This window comes from Tenrec ecaudatus, chromosome 6, assembly GCF_050624435.1.
Source record: "Tenrec ecaudatus isolate mTenEca1 chromosome 6, mTenEca1.hap1, whole genome shotgun sequence".
Classification (NCBI taxonomy): Eukaryota; Metazoa; Chordata; class Mammalia; order Afrosoricida; family Tenrecidae; genus Tenrec; species Tenrec ecaudatus.
The window spans coordinates 75,346,047-75,368,067 of record NC_134535.1 but is presented as its reverse complement, the minus strand read 5'-3'; the positions used below and the strand labels follow the sequence as shown (position 1 = coordinate 75,368,067).

The window sequence follows — 22,021 nt, the reverse complement described above, 5'->3', positions numbered from 1 at the left end:
GTAAAGTCACCGCCCAGGGATGGCAGCATATGTGGGCAAAGGGCTCCAGCGGTACCAGCTGGGTTGGGGGTGGCATGGATTGTTTACAGGGGAATCAACCCAACTTCTCCTTAGCCACGTGGCTCTTCTAGGGGCAGAGGATGGCCCCTCCCAACTCAGGGGGCCCAGCTAAGACTGACCTTTGACCCCCACCCCAGAGACCAGTGAACCATTAACTCCTCTTGGTGTGAGCTTTCCCATTTTGGCCCCACCCCTCATCCCGCCCCAAGGCAGGTGGGCTGGGGGGGCAGGAGGGGTGCTTGTCCATCTCAGCTTTCTACCCGACGTGGCCTCCATTCTACCTGGGCACCAGTGTTTGATACGGGGCTCCCCACCCCCACGCAGGAAACCACCGCCCGGGCAAGGCCAGACGTGGACGTGGACCTGAGGTGCTTGACGGCCTCACACTGCCAGTGGGGGTAAGGCCATGGTAACAGACAGAGGGGTCAAAGTGGCGGAAAGGAGGAAGGTGGGGAACAGAACAGGAGGGCTGGATAGAGCTCTGGGTCAGGGCAGAAGCTCTGGGAACTGCAAACACGGAGCAGGAAAGGGGCTGGTGCTAGATTCCAGGTGGGAGAGCAGGTGTGTGGAGGAGGTTTGCCCTTCCCTGAGAACAGAGCTGCAGTCCTCCGGCCCCTGCCCACCCTGCTTGTCCTTCCAGGGCACGGGCTTCAAGATGTTCCAGGGGAAGTAGGAGCCAGCACCCAAGCCTCTGAGTCCTGCTCCCCCAGTGATGGGGTCCCCAGTGAGTCACCTGCTGGCTGCCCTGTGTGTGTCAGTGGTCTTGGCGTGGGCAGGGGGCTCAGCCCCCAACCTGGGTCCCGCTGAGCAGGAGCAAAACCACTACCTGGCCCAGCTGTTTGGCCTGTACGGGGAGAACGGGACGCTGACGGCAGGGGGCCTGGCGCGGCTTCTGCACAGCCTGGGGCTTGGCCGGGTTCAGGGGCTTCGCTTGGGACACCATGGGCCTCCAGCCAGCCGAGCTACACCCCCCACCGGAGACAATTCCACACACAGGTACTAACCCCTTCCAGCGTCCCATAATGCTTCATCGTCCATTTCCTCTGAGGGCTTACCTCTGTCTCCATTCGCCTTCTGAAAACCAGACTCCTGGAATGACATGTTCTCCATAGTCCCCCATCCTCACATCACCCCCGCCCCCAGACCCCTCTTGCCTTCTGCTGCTCCCCTCCAAGTTCCTAGGCCCAAGAGCAAGCTCCCAACGCCTCAGTTCCAATGCTAGGTGCCTTTGGGCTGTCTGGGCTCTTAGCACTTGGGGCTGCCCTCCCCTATGCTCCACTCCCAGGGGTACCTCTACCTGGTCCAGTCCCCCAACTTCTCAGCATGGATGCTCCTTGGCCTATGTGCCCCAGAAGCCCCAGCCAGCAGGGAGAGCACACTTCCCCCACGACTTTTGTGGGAACCTCTCCAAGCAGGCTAAGAGCACAAATGAGTCTGACCTGCTTTCCCCTCCCTTCCAGGCCGCAGGACCCCGAGCTGAGTGTGGACGTGTGGGGAGGGCTGCCCCTGGGTCCCTCAGGATGGGGTGACCTGGAGGAGCCAAATGCCCCTCATACCCCCCATGGGGCAGCCCCCTCGGGCTTGGACCTCTTCCACAGGCTTCTGTTGCTGGACCATTCGCTGGCTGACCACCTGAATGAGGATGTGAGTTTGATGGTCTCCGGAGACCGGAAAAGAGACTGGGGATTGTGATGGCCAAGTGCAGAGTCAGCCATTTAATAGTTGCTTCAAAAAAAAAAAAAACACCAACCCCAAAACATCTTAATGTCCTCTTAAGGATACATGATTCTGGCAGTGAAAGACTTGCCCACTGAGCTCAGAGCAGGTGAGCCCACACCCAAGGCTCCCAGACCCAGTTTTGGGGCTATCTTTGGCCAAGCAGAGAACCCCAAGAAGTAGCCCAGGGGCTGGGACTGGTTACCTGGAGAGGAGACTTGTAGGATGTGTTCCTTTAAGGCACTGACCTTGTGGACCTTGTTCGGCCAAAGCTGCCTGACCACACACAACAGGCCCAATGAGCTTCCCATGTCAGGGAGCGCCCAGCTCAGGCTGAGTGGCCAAGGAACAAGGCTGTGGAGAAGAAGGAGGTGGGCTGGCTTTTCAGGCCTTGCCTCCTAAGCTTCTGGAATGGAGGGCTCTTATCCCAACACCAAGTCCACAAAACCACCAGGGCTTGGGAAGGCGGGAGGTGGCAGCAGCATCCATCTATGCCCAAACTGTATGGGGGCTGTATTCTCACCCATCCACCACACACGACTGCACAGCTCTCTGTGTCCGAGGCACTGCCTGTGTGAGCAGAGGGGAGCCTGGCAGGCTCTGCCCTGAAAGCACAGTCGCGGTTGCTGGTAATTTCCCCATGTTTGAAACCCCACCTCAACCCCTCTAGTGTCTGAATGGCTCCCAGCTCCTGGTCAATTTTGGCCTGAGCCCCGCTGCTCCTCTGACCCCGCGCCAGTTTGCACTGCTGTGCCCAGCCCTGCTCTACCAGATTGACAGCCGAGTCTGCATCCGGGGCCCAGCTCCAGCACCCCCAGGGGACCAACTAGCCGGTCAGTGGGTGAAAGAGTGGGCGGGGTGGGCAGTCCTGTGTCTGCTTGCAGTGTCCGCACCCTGCCTTCACCCTCCACCTTCCGGCCCAGCTCCGGCTAATCCAGCCCTTGGTCCTCCCAGCCCTGGCCCATAGTGCCCTGGCAGTCCTGCTGCTGAGCCTCCCTACACCCCTCTCTCTGCTGCTGCTGCGGCTCCTGGGACCTCGTCTCTTGCGGCCCCTGCTGGGCTTCTTGGGGGCCCTGGCCGTGGGCACTCTTTGCGGGGACGCGCTGTTACACTTGTTGCCGCACGTATGTGAAACCCCTCCCTGTCGTCCTGCCCCTAGGGTGGTCTCTCTCCCTGGTCCAAGGTGCTTGCTCTCAGCCACTGGGCACCCCCCACCCACCTTCCTGCCCGCTCCTGTGTCACTGTCATGTAGGGGGGAAAGGCCTGCCACCTCCCCGGGGGAGGGAGGGTGCTGCTGGGTGCGGGGGGCTTCCAGGGTCTGCCCTGTCTCTCTGTCAGGCCCAAGGGGGGCAGCATGCAGGGCTCGGCGGGCAACCGGAGGAGGAGGACCTAGGTGCGGGGCTGTCCGTGCTTGGAGGCCTCTTCCTGCTCTTCGTCCTGGAGAACATGCTAGGACTTTTGCGACACCGAGGACTGAGGCTAGTAAGTGACAAAGACCCTTTCCTCCTCCTCCTGCCGGGACCAAGAGCTGGCCAAAGGCCCCAGGAGCTGCGAGGGAGAGTGTGGCCCTGGAACTCTGTGTCTTCCCCACTGTGCTAACAATGAGGGCAGACCAGGGGCACGGGCCAAATGGCCTTCCACTCCTGTGTGAGTTCAAGTCAATACGGAGGGAGGTGCCGATCTGAGGAAGGCAGAGAAGCCAAAGAATGTCCCCAGGTGTAGAGGTGGACCCAGGTGTTCCCTTTCCCAGCTGGTGACCTGGCCGCCCCTTAGTCCCCGGCTCTGCTGCCTCCTCCACCAGGAGGGATGCCCTCCTATTTCAGAGATGCTGCAGGTGGCGAAGACGGGACAGAGAAAGGCCTAACCCAGATGCAGAGGACGGCCATAGGGTGGCCCTTCAGCCCCTGCAGGCGGCTCCAGGTGACTGGAGGTCAGCGCGGGCTCCCAGCTCCCAGTCCTCATTTGCAGCAACCAACCCTGTCCTTGTTTGTCCCCCTGCAGAGCCAGGGGCTCAGGGTCGGGGGGAGCAGGACACCCAGTCCTCACCAGCTCTGGCTCCTCCCGGGCACCGAGGACACAGTCACGGGCACCAAGGTGGTGCTGGGGGCACCCACATCACGTGGATGGTGCTCCTGGGAGACTGCCTGCACAACCTCACCGACGGACTGGCCATAGGTGCGAGGTGCTGGGGCCAAGAGAGTGGGGGATGTGAGGTCTACCCTGCTTCTCAGGACTGTGTGCTCCCAGGACGACTGATCGCCGGCAATCCCGCCCACTGCAGGTGCAGCCTTCTCAGATGGCTTCTCCAGCGGCCTCAGTACCAGCCTGGCGGTCTTCTGCCATGAGTTGCCCCATGAACTGGGTAGGCCAGGCCGCAGGGGGTAGGGTGGGCATGGAACGTGCAGGCTAGCAGGTGGCATGGGTGAGGAGCTGCCCACCCGGCCCAACCAGCACCAATCTCTCCCCGCCAGGTGACTTTGCCATGCTGCTCCAGGCCGGCCTGTCCTTCCGGCAACTGCTGCTGCTGAGTCTGCTGTCTGGAGCCCTGGGGCTGGGGGGTGCTGCCTTGGGGGTGGGGCTCAGCTTGGGCCCTGTCCCCCTCACCCCTTGGGTGTTTGGGGTCACGGCGGGGGTCTTCCTCTACGTGGCCCTCGTGGACATGGTGAGAGGTGTGGGATGGAGTGGTGACCAAGGGATGTGAGCGGGAAGGCGATAGGGAAGTGGCAGGTGCCCCCTTCCTGCCGCCAGCTCCCCAGGGGTCAGTGCACATCAAGGCAGGAGGTTGCAGGGCTCTGGAAGAGGCTGGGCGGTGGGGGTAGCTAGCACCCTGAGGCCCTTTCAGGAAGGGGGTCCATCCTGATGTCTCCTTTCCTTTCAGCTCCCCGCTCTGCTCCGCCCGGCTGAGCCATCCAGCCCGCTCACAGTGCTGCTGCAGGGGCTGGGGCTGCTCCTGGGGGGCAGCCTCATGGTCACCATCGCTCTGCTGGAGGAGCGGCTCTGGCCACTGGCCTCAGAGGGCTGACTGCCAGGGCCCATGGGCTGAGGCTGCCCCTCCCTCCCCCCAACCACAGGAATGGAGGCGGGACACCGGGCCAGTAGGAGCAATCAGGATTTTAATAAACAGAACCCACCCCAAAGCCATGACTACAACAGCTGTACTTGCACCAAAACAGCATAGAAAACCAGCAGGGGGGGGGGCAGAGGTGGGAGGGCCGGGGCGTCCATCTGCAGGGAGAGCATTGTGCTTTAGCCTGGGGGGGGTCGGGGTAAATATGCACAGGTTCCCCCCTTTTTCCGGCTGCCCTCAGCACCCAGGGGACACAGGCATCAGGGCAGATCTGCCCTTTATTGCTGCCCACCAGCATCAACACCCCCGCTCCCCGCCCCCACACTAGCACCACAGGTGGACCCAGGGCAGGGGGAGGGGCAGGAATGGGAAAATTGCTTAGAGAAAGATTCGACTAGAATCCAGTGACTTGTGCTCAGTTCGCTTTACTTCCTACAACCGAGTACATGGGTCACAGGGTGGGGGGGTGCACAGGACACGGGCTGCGCCCTGTGTCCCCCAACACACACCTGCGAGGGAGGGTGGTGTCTGCAGCATCACAGGTCATGCAGGGCATGGAGGAGGAGGTGCACACGCACACAGACGCCCACAGCGGGTACCAGACAGACCACCCTGACTACACACAGCTGTACATGGGGAAACCCGGGGACCCACCCCAAACCCTATCCCCTGTCTTGCCGTCCCCCCGGGGCAGGGAAACTGTATTGCTTTGAGAGAGCCACTCTGGGGGCTGCTCTGCCAGGCACCCTCCCCTCCCCCCACCCCCATTTTGGCACATCTGCAAGACACAGGGCAGCAAGAGCAGACACCCTCCCTCCAGGGCCTCTGCAGCTTGGGGTTGGGGAAGGGAGGAGGGGGGGCGACATCCACCATCTTACCCCCTAGCCCTTCCCCAACTCCTGCCACATCCATTCCAGCCGGGAGAGTCACCACCCCCACCCCCACCCCGCAACACACACGTACAAAGCTGAGCTATCCAGGAATACAGGGAACAAGGCGATTGTCAGGGATGGGGGTGGAGGCGGGAAGGGCTGGAAGCAGAGACTCCCCCACCCTGGTGTGGGGGTTCGACTGGCACAACAGCTACTTAGTGCAATTGGAGAGGGTGCCCAGAGTGAGGGGTGGGCATGGGAGGGGAAGGCTCCCCCCAGGAAGGGCCCAGCAGAAGTGAGCAGGCCATGGGGGGGTATGGATCCTCTTTGCACTCTGCCACCCTCTACCTCCCAGATGCAGTGACAGCGTCCCCTCCACCTCACATCTCAGTGGGCAACAGCAGCCTGGAGTCAGTACCTTCAAGTAATTCAAAGAGCAGGGCACCCCCCCCCCGCTGCCCCCCCCCCACCTAGCTCCCTCCCAGCTCTGGGATTTGGTCGCTTCTCTTGGGGTTGGGTCAGGAGGGCGGAATCCCCACATCAGACCCTTCCCTCTCTACCGCTTCCCTGTCCCAGACCACTGGGCTTGGTCCTCAAAGATTCCTGACCTCCGCCCTTGCCCAAGCTGGGTCAAGGTGGCGGAGGGTTGGGGGCCACCACCACTCGAGGGTGCGGGGTGGGGCTGCTTTGCTCCTTTCCCTCCTCCTGGAAAGGGAAGGTCAAACTAGGGGAGTGGGGGCGGGGAGCATACTGGTGTGCCCCAGGAGCAGGGTTTCTGGGCTAGGGTCTGTAAGGCTATTTTCCTTTGCAGTGGGGGTTGAACACTGGGTGTGGGAGGAGCGGTAGAAATGTCTGCAGGGGAAGGAGGAAGGGGCTGCCCTGCAGGATGGAGCGGAAAGTCGGAGACATTTGAACACAGCAGCACTCGGGTGCATAATAGACAGAGTGCGCCGTCCCCCAGCCCCTGCAGCCAGACCCCCACCCCACCTCTCAGGGCCCCTTTGGAGGGTCCTGAGGTGAGGGGGACACAGCTGTAGAACCGTTCACTCTGCCCCCCCCCCCCAGCCTCTTCTCCCTCTCTGGGCCCAGGGAGTAAGAGGGAGCTGGGCGGGCGGACAGTGGTGGCAACAGTATCGAGTTTTCCTTTGGTTACGTATTGAAGGCAAAGGTGAGCTGGACTTACAGTCAAAACGGATAGGGGTGAGGAAGGAGGAGCGCCCTGGCCGGGGCTGGAGGGGGCAGGCCCTCCTCAGCCCCTCCACCCCAAGGAACACGTATCTAAGTGGGGTAGCAGTCTCTCCTCTCCTCCACCCCCCCACAGCACCGAACAAAGGGAGATGCCCCTCCCCCAGGGGCTGCTCCCCACCCGCCCTGGGCTGTACATTCAGCGGTTTCAGCAGTCCTATGGCTCAGGGGGCCACGGGTGGGGGAGGTGGCCCCCCACCTTGGCTGGGCGGTGGCAGTGACCTGGGTCTCCTGGTCCATCCTGGGACCCACAGTTTGTGCCATCTGTCTGTCTGAAGGGTAGCTAGTACACGACCTCCCAGCACCACCGCCCAACCAGAAACGGCCCGCAAAATCAGAAGCTAAAAAGTGGCTCTTTCTCTCCATCTGCCCTCCCTCGGGTCAGGTCTCGCGTTGCTTTCCGTCTCCTGGGTAGCCCGCACTCTGTCTCCTTTGCTGGGATCCTGGGGCTGCTCCAGGGTCCTCACTTAAAAGAGGCCTTTCCACAAAAGTGCTTATGACTGGAAGCAAGTGCTTTAGAGCTGTGGTGGGGAGGGGGGTGGTGATGGGGAGGACAGGGTTCCTCCCCACCCCCTCAAGATTGGGGGGGCATTCTGCCTGTTTCACTTTTCCACACCCGCTTAAGTCAAAGAGGTTTTTAAAACAAAAACTGAAAACATTAAAAATAAATATGCAGTGGCCATGAGAATGGTCAGAATGCTTCAACAAACACTAGGGGGCCGCGGGGCGCCTGGGGGTGGGTAGGGGATTCCTTTGGCATACGGAGAGGAGGTTGCAGGTGCCACAGGCCTCTCTCAGCCACATGACGAGGGAGGGAGGACCCTGCAGCCACCCCCTGCCTGGCGGGCGGGCGGATGGACGGACAGACGGACGGACCCATCGATGGTGTGCCACAGGGCTAGGCACCAGCTATCTCTTGGAGCAAACCGAGGGCTCCTGGCAGATGCGCAGGAGTCTTCGGTCCTCAGCCAACATTGATAAAGGAGAACACGACTGACGCCCCTGGAGCCTCCCCAGAAGCCAGCACCCTGCTCCCCTGTCCGCCACCACCTATTTCCCAGCACCAAAAGAAGAGGGAGGGGTGGGATGGGAGGATTTGAGGAAAGAGAATTGAAGTTAGGGAGCAAGCTTTGCAGAACCAGCAAGGTTGGGGGGGGGGGGCTGCAGCCCTTAAGAGAGGTCACATTGATTGTCGTAGAGGGGAGGAGAAGGGAGGGTGTGAGGGGGAGGCCCAGGAAGAGGGGCATCACAAGGCCCTTTGGCTTCGAAAACAAAAATAACAACTACAAGGTACACAATCCTTCTCACCAATAATGGTCATTTGGAAGCTTTGAAATGGTTGAGGAACTGAGGGCTGAAGGGAACAGGACAGAGAGATTGGCTGGTGTGTGGGGGGGGGGTAGTTGGTGTTCAAAGAGGACCACCAAAAACAGACCGGAACCAAGGACCAGCACTTGGACACCCCACCAGACTCCAGGGAGCTGGGGAGAGGGGCTCGCTCTACCAAGGGAGGGAGGGATCCCTGGGCTGAAAGACTTTCAGGGAATAATCTGGAAAGTGGGTAACAGTGTAAATAAAGCAAGCTAGGGCTGGGGGAGGAGGCCAGAGGGGGGTGGTCTCCAAGGGAGAGGCCCCCCATACTGTGTAAACGAAGCCTGTCCAGTTCTCAGGGGACAATACTGATGGCAGCCAACCTGGGCAAGGGTGCAAGGTGGGGGCGGAGGGGCAGGACCGCTATTCAAGTTGTGTCTTGGCCCCTGGCTGAGGTATTGAGTGTGAGGAAGGGAACACTGGGCGAAGGGAGTGGGACCCACCTGTCCAGGAGGCTGAGCTAGGAGATGCGTGAACAGAGCATTTGAAGGGACCAGGGCCAAATTCAATGCTACATGTAGAGAGAAAACTGCCCCCACTCCTCACTCCAGCCCAGCTTGGCTTTTTGGGGTACAATTTCTAGGACTCTTTCTCAGTGCAGTCCTGGCTCCATCCCATCTCTCCCCAGGGCCAGGAGGCAGGGAGCACCTGCAGTAAGTCTTTACCACACCCTGGCCCAGAGCTTCGTCCACTGGAGTTATGGGAAGTCCAAGGGCCCGAGTAGCCACGGTCCCCAGCCTGCCCTGCCCCTGCCACCATCTTTGGCTTCAGATCAGGAGTGACTGAGGGCAGTGGGTACTCTAGACAGCACGAGAGGAGGCAGACATGGGCACAGGAACTGGGGGTAAGGAGGTTGGGGCTGGGGCGCAGGGAGGGACCCAGTCCCTCCCTCCACACACATGCAAACACATGCCAAAAACACAAGAGGACATACTAGGGCTGTGGTTTTGAAATGGGCAGGAAACTAATTTGACTTTTTTCCCCCTAAAGGATAAAACGCTTACTTAAAAATTCATGACAAGCCTCAAACTCATGGGAGAGACAAGCCAGGGAGGGACTGGCCAGGCTCTGCCCTCCCAAAAGAAGTTAAAAGAAAGAAGCAAGGTTAAAGTGCGTGGTTAGGGGCCAGGCCAGGACGGTTGGGGACAGGAGGGACAGGCTGTGAGGGCAGAACCAGCCCTTGATTTGCATATGAGGAGCTGGGAGAGTGGGGGTGGGGATGGGGCCCAGGTACAGTAGTTGCTGCTTCAAGTGTTTTGCATTTGAACTTAAGGGGTGATGGGTAGAGAAGTGGGGGGGGGGGAAAGCTCCAGGCCCCAGTGCTAAATACCCTCCCCCCTCATCCTCTAGCTGCCCCTGAAGGGGGAGGGGGCACCCCCAGAGTGCTCACACAGTACCAGAAATTAAGGCTTCTCACTGCTGCGGGGATGGAGGGGCCGGCCGAGCAGGGAGGCAGTGATGGGTATGGAAAAAGGGGGTGTTTGCCTGGCAGCAGGGGCAGGGGAGGGGGCACCGAGAGGAGTGCCAGAGGACAGAAGGAAGAAGCTGGCAGCAGAAAGGGGGAACTGAAAGATGGGGGTCCAAGAGAAGGGGAGCCAGGCATTTAGCAATCATTTGGGGACACTTGGCAGAGGGGATTGCCCTGGGGGGTACTAAGGGCCTGGGGTGCTCCCTGTCAGTCCCAGACCCCTGCCAGGCCAGGATGGTGTGGCAAAGGGGTGAGCAGCTTCTCCCCAGGGCTTCTGTGCCCCCGCTGCCCCTGCCCACCCCCACCCCCCCGCCCAGTCGTGTTCTCCTTTAAAGTGCCCTAAATGTATAGACTTTTTCTAAATAAATAGAATAAGATATCAAGCCACCGGCAGGGAGAGGGACACTGGAGGGGCTACTCCGAGTAGCAGCCATCTAGCCCAATGGCGCCGTGACGCTCCTGGCTGTAGGGGCAGGAGGCCCCGTGGGGCAGGGCCCCGCAGCCACCCACCGTCTTGGCTGCTGCAATGCCGCAGTTCTTGAGCAGGCTGAAGCTGAAAGGACTGACGGTGTCCTTGGGTGGGAAAGGCTTCATGGTGGAAAGAATCAAGGCCAGGCAGTCTGCCACGTCTTTGTTGGGGGCACAGGCCAGTGCTGGGGTGTGACCTGCAGGGCAAAGGTCGGGGAACTGAGGCACAGGGCCCCCAGGCCCCCCATTCCCTATCTGTGGAGGGGAGCTTAGCAGGCAAGCATGTAGTGTGGTGGGAAGTCAGGGGCTGTGAGGGTACAGGGTGTCCACAGGCGTATTCTAAGAGTGTGGAGGAGAGTGGGGGCCAAGGACCCGAGGCTGGGTGGGGGGCAGATGGGGACAGGAGGCTGTCTTCCGGAGGACTCTGCTGGCTTCACTCGGTTTTGTGAGACACCCTGCCCCCGCCCCCAGAGACCCTGGCCTCGGTGTTGGGTCCCTGCTCTAAGGAGCTCCCTTGGGAAGAAAATCTAAAATGTATAACAAGGTTAAGAAGTCACCTCCTGAAGAATGTCCCTGACCCCAAACCCAGGAGAGGCGGGGGGCTCTGGACCCCACCCACCTTCTTCATCCACAGCCAGCACTGTCGCCCCCCGACTCAGCAAGGCCTGCACCACAGAGGCAAGACCATTCCGGGCAGCAATGTGGAGTGGCCTGGGCAGGAAGGGAAACGAGGGAAATGGAAGTCAGCGGGCTTCACTACAAATACATACGAAGGGTGCTCCGGAGAGACTCTCCTCACCCGCCTGCCTGCCTCCCACCCACCAGGAGCCCTGGCCCCGGGCACTCACATCTGCAGGGCGCTGTTGGTGGCATTGATAAGGCCAAGGTCTTGGGTCTCTGCCAGGATCATAAGGGCGCACTTCTCATGGCCCTGAGGGAAGGGAGCAGAGTGGAGGCTTGTGAAGATGGCCAGGGTGGCAGAGGGCCGCGAGTTACCCACCCCCCCGTGAGACAGGCAGGCCAGGCTCGGCATGAAGGCCACCCTAGGCCGTACGGACCTTGCTACAAGCCAAGTGGAGGGCTGTGTTCTTGCTCTCATCCAGCACAGTGAGGTCCGCCTTCCCTCGGTACAGCAGAAACTCTGCAGGAGAAAGGCGACACAGAGGGCCTGGCACCGGCGCCCCCGCCCGTGGCCAGCAGCCTTGGTCTTGATCTGCAGTGTACTCTCCAAAGCCCCCCCTCCAGCTACCTGAGCCCTGGCCCCATCAAGCCCCTGCCTCACCACCCCAAAGGCTGGCCCTTCCAGCACAAACCCAGGGCAGGGGCGGGGAGCTGCTGCTTCCCACGGGGCCCCTACCCACCCACAGCAGCGGTCTGCCCGTTCTCAGCCGCTGTCATGAGCGCCGTGCGGCCGGTGTGGTCGGTGGCGTTCACCTCGGCTTGATGCTGCAGGAGCATCCGGAGCCCAGAGACGTTGTCCGCGAAGGCAGCGGCGTGAAGTGGGGTCCTGCAGAGTGGGGTCCAGGAGAGAAGGAAGTTTTTCAGTCTGAGCCGGAAGGAGAGGGCATGTGGGGGCTGCCAGCCCCTTCCTGCGCTCCGTACCACTCACCTTCCTTTGGCATCTCGGCTGTTCACCACCTTGGCACCCAGAGCTCCCAGCAGCATCTCGGTGGTGCTGTCCTGGTTATTAATTCTGGAGGGGGAGGGGAAGGGAGATTGGAGGGGTCACCAGGCGGCGAGAGAAGCGGAGAGCCCGTCATGGCGTTGCGCCAGGCCACCACCCCTTGAGGGAGAGCTGGGGCACCCACAGGAAGGGCCTTACACTGCACAGTGCAAAGGAGTGAAGGGGTTTCCCTCCAGGTATGAAAACGGGCTGTGTTCAAGTAACAACTCCAGACAATCTTCGTGTCCTGGGCACCGGGAGGAGAAGGGACAATGAAGAGAAGGCAGGTTCCTTCTGCCTGCCGTCTCTCCCCTCTTGAATGCCATGCCACTCCACCCCACCCCACCTACTTCTCACGGCCCCTCATCCTTAGGTGTGACCCTCCTCTGCCCTCCCCGACACGAGGCCCTTACCAGTGTAGGAGGCCCAGTGCATGGGCGAGTAGCCGCTGTAATCCACCCCCGCATCCAATGGGTCTGTGGACAGGGCAGCCTGCAGCAGGGTCCGCAGGACTGCAGTGTGGCCGCAGGCGGAGGCCAGGTGAATGGGAGTGCGGCCCTTGAAGTCTCGGCACAGCACAAATGCGTCGTGGTCCAGCAGGGCAGCCAGGCAGTCCTCGCAGCCAGTCACTGCCTGTGAGTGAGGGACAAGGGCATGCTCGGGGCTCCCCAGCCACCGGCCGAGGGCTGCCCAACAAGCAAGGGCCGCTGGAGAACTAAGGTCTTTGTCTTAACACAGGGACTTTTTTGAGTGTCCAGGGACAGGAGCCCCTCACTTGTCTCCCTCTAGGTGGCCAGAGCTACCTGGGGAGGATCTCCAAGTGGGAGACGCAAGGAAGAGGACCCAGAGAATGGAGGCAGGGGATGGTGCCCAAGGTTCCAGTGGGAGCGTCCATCTCCCGATCCAAAGGACCGAGCCAGCAGGCTCCCTTTGGGAAGCGTCTCGGGAGAGGACAGAGGAAGCCCCCCCCCGCCAGGATTTGACTGCTAATAATGAGCACTGTGCCCCCCAAGCCCTGCCACGGTAGCTCGCTCACCCCGCGGTGGAGGGCGGTGCGCCCCCGGAGGTCAGCAGCGTCGGCTGTGGACCCTTTCTCTAGCAGCAGGTGTACACAGTCCACATGGCCATTCATGATGGCCAGCATCAGTGGGGTTCTGTGCGGGGGGGAGGGGGGGGAGAGCTGGTGAGGGCCTGGCGGGAAGGCAGCAGCTGTGCCCCGCCCTGGGCCGCACTCACTGTCCATAGGCATCCATGACATCTGTGATGTCAGCCCGCTCCCCACTGTCGATCAGCAAGTGCAGGGAATCAGTGTGGCCAGAGGCAGCTAGGAGAAAAGGAAGCCAGGTCAGGGGGGAGGCCAGGCCTGCCTGAGAGACTCCACTGCGGGGCTGCTGGCTATCCAAATTCCACCTTTTGGTGGCCCCAGGGGATGGGGGGCATGATAGGGGAAGGGGGGGCTGCTTCACGAGGTTTTCAAGGCCGTGCCCTTTTGGAAACAAATTGCTAGGCTTGGCTCCCAAGGTGCCTGTGGGTGGTTTCGATCCGCCAACCTTTCAGCTGGTCATGGAACGAGAGCAGGGGCTGGCAAACTTGTAAACTGGAAGAGCAAAATCCTGTCCCGCTCAGTCAGTGAGAAATTATCCCAGAGCCATAAGCACATATTTACAAGCAAACGAAAGCGCCACTGTGTGAGAGTGGTACGACGCTGGCTCTGCTATTCTGACCCCAGAGGCAGCCGCCTGTGCCTGAGAGCCCCCTGACCTCGAGGATGAAGGAAGGGCCGGGGCCCAGAGGGAGGTCTTTGGAGGGGCAGCAAGCTCTGGAGTAAGCTGGGGCTCGCCATCTCACCCCAGGCCTGCCGTGGAACTCACCAGCAGCGTGCAGGGGGGTCCACTTGCGCTTGCGCTCCTGGATGAGGGCAGAGGCACCGTGGGTCGTCAGCACCTCCACACACTCAGTAGAGCCTCGCTCAGTGGCCAGGAAGAGCGCGGTCCGGCCCTTGTGGTCCCTTACATCCAGGTTCACCAGCGTTTCGGCCAGAGTCTTCAGGGCTTCACAGTGACCATTGTAGGCCTGGGTGCATACAGGCAACCAATGCACACATCGCCAGACACGTCCTGCCCCTCCCTGCGCCGCCCGCTGGCCCTGCTCTTGGGGCTCCCTCGCCTCTCCCATCCCCCTACAAGAACTCAGGTGCAGGGTCCTCTCTGAAGTGCCAGGCCCTCGGTGACACCCAAGGACGGGTAAGGAGAAAGCAGGCCCAAGAAGCAGGTGTGGAACTCACAGCTAAGTGCAAAGGGCTGACTGGGATGGCGCTCTCCACGTCCTCCAGGCAGTTAAAGGACATTTCTAAGAGCTGCAATTGACAGGCCAGGACATGCTGGGTGGGGTGTCAGGCCCCAGGGTATTTAGCCCTGTCCCCCACCACAGCAATTCCCTAAATCCTCAACTCCACCACCACCACCACCCCCGTGCCAGAACACACACACCCTGAGGGATACGATGCCCCCCCCCCTCGACTCACCGGGTCACCCGGTGGGACACATACCAGTTCGAGGTTCTGTCTGTTGCCGTAGGCGGCTGCATAGTGCACAGCTGTGTAGCCCTGCCTGTCCCGCAGGGAGGGGTCCGCACCATTATCCAGTAAGAACTCCAGACAGCTGGGGAGCAGAGGGCGACTGTGAGGCAGAGGCAGAGGCAGAGGCAGGCCCAGCCCAGCGGGCAGTTCTGAGAGAGGCGAGAGAGGGGCCAGGGTGGGCCTAGCCAACCCACACCCATCCTCTGCTCCAGGTGGGGCCCTTTAACTCCTGCCCATTCTTCAGCCTCTGTTCCTCCTCAGAATCCTCCTTGAACTTCCCTCCTCTAACCCTTGAACTTGGGGGGGGGGGAGGGCAGCATGTCAACCTGGCTTCTGACCTTGAGCTTGTTCTGTTCTGTTCCTAAGCACACGTGCCCCTGGCTAGAAGACCATCCCCTCCCAGCCACCTCAAGCAATCCTAGTCTTCCCAAACTCAGCCTCAGCCTGGTCTCGGTGAGGCCCTGCTCCTTTTACAATAGTTTTGGATTTACCCAAAGCCTGGGCAGGCAGGCAGCCTTGCCACGTGCTCCTTAGCCAGCTTCCTCTGCCGGAGCGTCACACACTCCTCCGAGCCCTGTTAGTTGTGCTTGCTGTCTCCCCCACCCAACAAGCGCCCGGGGGCCTACCTTGGGGGTCATCCACCTTTTACTTTTACCATCTAGCAGGGCCCTAGGAGCGCTGGTGGTGGTGTGGTGACACTGCTGGGCCGCTCACCACCAGCCAACTCCTTGGGAGAAAGGCGAGGTTCTGAGCTTGCGTACAGGCAGCAGCCTAAGCAGCTCACAGGGGCAGCTCCACCATGCCCTACGGGCCACCGTGGGTCGGCATCGCCTTGGAGTTAATGCTTGTGTGTGGTCAGCTTTTCTAGCCTGCTTCCTGAGGGGCAGACCTGCGTGGCCCCAGCGCTGGGGACAGGGCTGCCCCAGAGTGCTTGCTCAGAACGACGGAGGGCAGCGGCGGAGGGAGGCGCCGGGGCGCCGGGAGAAGAGGCCAGTGCATCCTGGGAGCCTTCCCCTGGGAACTCACAAGAAGGCCTCCTTCCTACGAGACTCCTTCAGTGGCTCGTCCTCTTCCGCATCGTGGCTGGAAGCTGAGTGGGGTTCCGCCCTGGTGGGAGAGGGTGGGGGAGTCGGGGGAAGCTCGGGGAGGGGTGTGACGTCCCGGGGGTGGGGCATGGCGGGAGCCTACCTCCTGTAGGTGTCAGAGGCGGCCGCATAGTGGAGGGGAGAGCAGCCTTTGCAGTCCGTCTCGTTGACGCCGGCCCCGGCTGTCACCAGCGTGACGGCACACTGGTAGCTGCCATTGGCGGCCGCATAGTGCAGTGGGGTCCTGAGGGAGAGAGGGAAGAGGGCAAGTCCAAGGATCAGGGCCCGATCGCAGGGCAGCCCAGCGCCAGCCTGTTGGATCCTCCTCACTCAGCCTCCAGCCCGCACTTTTCCCCTCGGCCTGCCGTCCCTCACATCCAGCGGGCCTCTCACCTGTGGGTCGAGACCCCTGTGGGGGTCGAACGACCCTTTCACAGGGGTCGCCCAATTCATCACAGTAGCAAAATGACAGTGATGAAGTAGCGACGAAAATAATGTTATGATTGGTGGGGGGGGGGTTTCACCACCACATGGGGATCTGTATGAAAGGGTCGTGGCATTAGGAAGGTTGAGCACCCCTGCTCTAACCGGACATCCCCCGAGGACCCTGCTAACATACCTTCCCAGCTTGTCTCTCCTCCTCAGGTCAGCCCCACTGCTTAACAGCAAATTCAGACACTCAACATTCCTGAGAAGAAGGAAGGAGAAAGCCGCTTGAACTTGAGCCTCCTGGAGTCAGGGGAGGGGCCGAGGAGGGCGGAGACTGGCAGCCAGCCACCTGCTGCTGAGACCGTTACTGTGGGCGATGGGGAACAGATTTGGGCAGACACTGCCCGCCGCCCGCCCCCTGCCTGCCGCCCGCCCCCTGCCTGCCTGCCTGCTGGTTTCTCCAGGCTCACCCTCCAGAAGCAGCAGCATGGAGACAGGTGCGGCCGAGGTTGTCAGGTGTGTTGATGTCAAACCCAGCTGAAAGCACGTGCTCGTTGCTGAGTGAAGATACGATGCTGTACAGCTGACCTGGAGGGCGGGGCGGCACTGATGGCGTCAGGGGGCCAGGAGCAGAGAGAGGACAGGCCTCTGCTGCCCTAGGGCCCCCACCCACAGCACGCACCTGAGGAAAGAAGCTTGCGACAACAGTCAGAGAATCCGAAGAGAACAGCTAAGTGCAGGGGGAACATGTCGTGGATGCCGCGCCTGGAGGAGGGGGTGGGGGGATGGCTCAGTCCTCCCTCGAGGCCAGGAGGCACCAGTTATAGGCCTCTTTTCGGTGCTTCCAGCCCCCGCCCCCGCCAGAAGAAGCGTCAGGGTGGGAGGAGAGGGCAAACTTCTCCATGCCCCCACGTTTGGCGTGAGGGGTCAGGGCAGGTCTGAGGTTGGCCCAGAAGCTGGGGGCTGACTCACCGGGCGGTGTCCGCGCCATTGGTCATGAGGGTGCTGATGAGCAGCTCGTGGCCGTAGCGAGCAGCCACGTGCAGTGGCGTGTTCCCAAATTTGTCGGCACAATCGATCTCGCTGCCTGAGGGGTAAATGGAGGCATGGAAGCCCAGGGGAACCTCAGGCTGCTCACCCTAGTTAGTTAGCTAGGCAAGGCCTGGGGTTCAAACCCACCGGTTGCTCCCTGGGGAAAAAAACGAGGCTGCCTGCTCCCATAAACAGGGTGGCTTAGGAGTCAGAAGTGACTTAAGAGCAGTGGGCTTCAGGGTGTGCCAAGAGGTCCTGGTAGTGCCCCTGCCCTCCCACCCCTACCCCCAGGTTTTCTGTAGGAGATAGACGCAACTGAGATTTAGGCTCGGAAACCCGAAGAAGGGCTGGCGTGCAGGGGGACAGGCTAAGGAGCACCCTGCCCTGTGTGCATCTCCTTCTCTGTAAGCCCAAAGGGCCCTGGGCCAGGCCCGTTTGCACAGGGACCCAGGTGCCCCTCCTAGTGGGAAGAGGGTGACAGTAAGAAGGTGGAGGGCTTCTAGAGCTGAGCTCCCGGGGTGGGGTGGGGACACACAGCTTCCAGAGTGCATACCATTCTGGATGAGGATCTGGGAGCGGGTGAAGCGGCCGTGGATCGCAGCCATGTGCAGAGGGCTCTTCCCTTCTTTGCTCTGTGGGAATCGGGCATTTTTTTTTTCAGTTCGAGGCCCAGAGGAATACCCTCTCTCCCCACCCCCCGCCCCACCGCGCCCCCCAGCTCTGGGGAAAGAGTGGTCTCAGCCCACACTCTCAGGCCAGGTCTGTTGGTCCCAGGAGGGGCGAGTCCCCAAGAGCGTTCTCAGGTGGGGATGGATGAGAGCAGGCCCTCCTCTCCCCAGGCACCTGGTAGTTGACATCAGCCCCGTTATTGACCAGCAGCTCCAAGCAGAGCGCGCCGTTGGTGGAGACCGCAGCGACGTGCAGCGGCGTGAAGCCCTTGTCGTTCGGCTGGTTGACATTGGCTCCTGCGTTCACCAGCTCGACGGCCACGGCATCCTGGCCCAGGTAGCAGGCGATGTGCAAAGCTGTGTTTCCGAAAGCATTGGGCTCGTCGATCTGCATTGCCAAGGGGTGAGGGTGAGGCGGCACGGCGGGCGTTGGGTTGGTTTCAGCAGGTGGAAGCCGGCACACAGAGCCCAGAGAATGACAGAACTCCGGCTGGCGCCTGTCTCAGCCCTCTCACGGGAAGACTGTGGGCACTGTTACTAGTGAAGCAGAGCCCCTCCCCACCTCCCCAGCCACACCGACAAGCTGGGCGCTTTGGTGTCTCCCTGACCTCGGCTCCCAGGCGGAGCAGGTACTTCACCACTTCGATCTGGCCACTGGCTGCGGCCGTGTGGAGCAGCCCGTAACCCTTGCGGTCCTTGCAGCCCAGGTCTGCCCCCCGAGCCACCAGCAGCTTCAAGACCTCCAGATGCCCTGGGGGGCAAAAAGATGGTCACCAGGAGGGGGTCTGAGGTGAACTCTGAAATCTCCTGTCTGTAAAATCCCCGTTGTCCCCAGCATTCCTTCTCACCTAGAAAAGCTGCCCAGTGCAGAGGCTGCCGCTCCCTCTTGTCACAGACATTCAGGCTGGCTCCCTTGTTGAGCAGCAAATTCACCGTCTGTAGCAGGACATGGAAGACACCTGTTCAGAGCCAGGTACGTGCCCTCAACCTCTCTAAAAGCAGGGGCCATGGCAGGACAGGAGGCTGCCTGTTGCTTGTGTCCCCAGGCAGAACAATGCAGAGAGCTAGGAGGAGGACAGAGGGGACAGGCACCGAGCAGATACCAGATCCATGTGGGGGCTCAAAGGAGACCTCACGGGAGTCGCTTCTGGTGCCTTGGTTCGTAAGACTCCTTGGAGTCGTTGACTACGTGCGGAAGGGCATGGACTCGTCCCCTCAGAAGGAAGCATGTGTGCAAACGTTTGCTGTGGCACTCCTCCGGCTGTTATCAACCCGATTATCCCAGGTCAAGAGTCCCGAGCCAGGCCAACCATGCTTGTAGGGCTGGGTTTCTAGCCCCCCGCCTGCGCCCCCCCACCCCCCGAGCCCAAGGTCCCAGAAACAGGGGGAGAGGTGAGCAGAGAGAGGAGGCCCGGGGGAAGGCATGGGGTTGCGGCTGGCTGGGAGCAGTCCTCACCTCAAGATGCCCACTATGAACTGCATGGTGCAAGGCACTGCGCCCGCTCCTGTCAGCCACGTTGAGACTGCTCAAAAGGGGTGCCAGGGCCTCAGCGCACTTGGTGGCCCGGTTGGCAGCCGCCACGTGCAGTGGTGTCTGCCACAGCTTGTCTCGGGCATTCACATCTGCTGAATGTGCCAGCAGCAGCCCCAGCACCTTCTGTTGAGAACCAGGAAACAAGAGAGAAGACAGAGAGGGAGCAGGAGGTAAAACCACAGGATATGGCAAGAGGAGTAAATCAGCCTGGCATACATAGCCACACAGACCCCAGCATGGACTCTGCTCTGGATTTTCCAAAATGCCCAGCCTCTCCACCCCCCTTTTCTGCCTTCTACATCTTTTAAGCGCCCCTTAGCACAGCGTCACCCCCCAACCCAGACTCCCACACACATCCACTCCCAAGCAAACCCTCACCCGTGGAGGATGCCAGGCCCCGGTCATTTTAGAGACCAATCAACCCTCCTGCTCTAGCAGTGCCCTGAACACCCTTCGCCAGTCCTTCCACAGCCACTGCGATTTGTTTCCATCACCCCTAGAAACAGACTCTCCTGCCCCCAAACCGAGGCTCAAGCGCCCGTCACCGGCCCCAGCCACCCACTGGCCCAAGACCCTCCCAGGCGGGCGTGTGCAGCCGGGGCAGTGGCTCTAACCACGGTTGTCCTTCACCCTCTCCGGAGTGGATGGGATGAAGCCCATCCGGCCGTGTGCAGTCGGTTTGCCTACTGTGCTCAAGAAGCAGGCATGCAACTGATCACTAACCCTTTCCCCCTTCCCAAGGAGAGCAACCTCAGTGCCCAGAAGGGGATCAGACTCCAAGGTGGCCCCCCAGGGAGGGATGAGTCACTCAGGCCTGGCAGCAAGGCCCCCTGCAGCCTGCCAGCCTGGTGTTAAGCTCTCCCTGACGTCACACCAGCTGCCAGCTCTCAGCCTCCCCCTTCCCAGCCAGTTCTAGGGGTAGGAGGAAAGGCCAAAGCCTGGTCACCTCACTATCCTTGGGGGGTACAGCTGCTTTCAGGGCACAGGACTGAGGCGCGCCAGGCCTTAACCCCCACCTTCCAGCTACTCCTCCTTTGTGGAGGGGTGAGAGAAGGCAGAAGCCCCTACCTCATTTCGGGAAGCAGCAGCCCGATGAAGTGGGGTCAGCCACAGTGTGTCCTTAGCGTTGACATTAGCACCTGTGGGAACATCATTTCCTTTCTTAAATGGGAGGAAGTGAGAAGTCAGTAATGGGGCCCAGACGACCTGGATGGCATCAGAGCCTCCCCGGCACCAGGTCCCCAAGAGCAGCCCTGGGATCTGCTGGGATGGAGAGGAGCAGCCTCCCCGACGTGCCACACCTTCCAGCTACCTGCTCTCACCTGACATCAGTAGCAACTGGAGGATGGGGACATCGCCTACGTAGGCAGCAGCATGCAGCGGGGTTCGCCTCTCTTGGTCCTGGGAGGGCAGAAAAGAGAAGCGGCTGTGGCCAGAACCATGCCGGCTGGAGGACCCCAGGCCAAGCCTTGGCGCTTCAAGTTCTTCGAATCGGTTCTGCAACCTCCGGAACGCCACCAGAACCGAGTCAAAGACGAGCACTTGAGGAGGGTGGAGTCAGGGCCAGGGACAGAGGGGAGGGCTGGGGGCGCTGCACGGTGGCTGAGAACCCCGTTTCCCGGCACCGCCAGTCCCTCCGGTGTGTACTCCGAGTCTGACCAGCTCTACATCCCCAAATGCACAGCCATGGGCGACAAGAGCCGCGGGCTCCTCGGCGCTGAAGCGGCACGGAGCCGCCCCACTGGTGGGGAGGAGTTCAGAGCCCCGAGCCTGGTTTGGGCTCGCCATCCTCCCGGCTCCCAACTCACCAGCACGTTGATGTTTTCCTTCTGCGAGAGGAGGGAGCGCACTTCCTCCACATCTCGGCTAAAGATGGCCTGGACCAGGGGTGGCTGCGGGGAGAACCGGCGGTCACCGAGCGGGCCAGAGCAGGACCAGAGGGGGAGGGGGCGGCCCAGCTTGCGGGGAGGGAGGCGTTGCTGGAGGGGGCTCCCCTCTGGGTGCCCGCTCGCAGCGGGTCCTCGCGGCGCCGCGGCCCATCGCCAAGCCCCCAAGGGCACCGGTTGGGATGAGCAGCGCGCGGCGCGGGGCGGGGCGGGAGCCGCGGGAGCCTGGGGCTCGGGCCCTGCCTAGGCCGCACATCCCCGGGCTCGCGTGGCGGCGGCGGCGGCGGCGGCGGCGCCGGGCCCCGGAAGGAGGAAGCGGCGATGGGCAAGGGAGCGGACCTGATCCGTGATGCTGAGGATCCCCATGGCCCGGCCCGGGCTCCGTCCGCATTGAGCTCGCGGCGGCGGCGGCGGCGGCGGCGGCGGCTCCACCGGGGACACGGGGCGGCCCAGGCTGCGGCGGCGGCGGCGGCTGCGGGGAGAGCGCGGCCCCGCCTACGGGGGGGGGGAGGGCGAGCGGGAGCCCGCAGCGCCCCCTGGCGGCCACGCGCCGCCCCGCCGCAGGGCGTGCGCCTCCCGGGCGGCCGCGCCGCAGTGCCCCCGCCCCACCCTGGCCACGGCTCTCTCCGGCGCCCGGCACCGCGGGCACGGGCTCTGCGGCGCCCCAAGTCCATCGCCGAGCGCTCGCCGCCTCCGAGCGCCCCGGCGCCCGCACGGCTCCCCAGCAACCTGGCCTTGGCTCCGAGGCGCCTCCGCACGAGGAACAACCCGCTAGCCTGGGCGCACCCGACCTTCAGGCCTCGCCCAGCGCTTCTGCCCGCCGAGCCCAGGGGAGACCCAGCGGGGGTGCGGCCCCGTCACTGCGGGCGACATGAGCCG

At 61.9% G+C, this 22,021-nt stretch overlaps 2 protein-coding genes across 2 annotated transcripts; one reads left to right on the top strand and one right to left on the bottom strand.

The window, feature by feature from the left end:
• Positions 1–772: 772 nt before the first annotated feature.
• On the top strand, positions 773–4,798 carry SLC39A5 (solute carrier family 39 member 5). Its single transcript, XM_075552817.1, has 10 exons — positions 773–1,056; positions 1,521–1,704; positions 2,447–2,609; positions 2,731–2,900; positions 3,115–3,258; positions 3,600–3,696; positions 3,778–3,951; positions 4,058–4,138; positions 4,248–4,438; positions 4,655–4,798. The coding sequence occupies exons 1-10, from the start codon at positions 773–775 to the stop codon at positions 4,796–4,798; spliced, it is 1,632 nt and encodes a 543-aa protein (XP_075408932.1).
• A 71-nt stretch (positions 4,799–4,869) lies between these two features.
• On the bottom strand, positions 4,870–21,629 carry ANKRD52 (ankyrin repeat domain 52). The gene is made up of 28 exons (XM_075551482.1): positions 21,482–21,629; positions 21,065–21,148; positions 20,579–20,657; positions 20,325–20,395; positions 19,179–19,379; positions 18,571–18,658; positions 18,331–18,473; positions 17,898–18,110; positions 17,608–17,686; positions 16,995–17,109; positions 16,705–16,787; positions 16,493–16,610; positions 16,213–16,281; positions 15,697–15,837; positions 15,535–15,615; positions 14,479–14,590; positions 14,215–14,286; positions 13,802–14,003; positions 13,167–13,254; positions 12,967–13,084; positions 12,344–12,563; positions 12,090–12,177; positions 11,877–11,960; positions 11,629–11,774; positions 11,326–11,408; positions 11,116–11,198; positions 10,887–10,978; positions 4,870–10,464 (listed from the first exon to the last, which is right to left on the bottom strand). The coding sequence occupies exons 1-28, from the start codon at positions 21,506–21,508 to the stop codon at positions 10,214–10,216; spliced, it is 3,231 nt and encodes a 1,076-aa protein (XP_075407597.1). The 5' UTR covers positions 21,509–21,629; the 3' UTR covers positions 4,870–10,213.
• Positions 21,630–22,021: the final 392 nt, after the last annotated feature.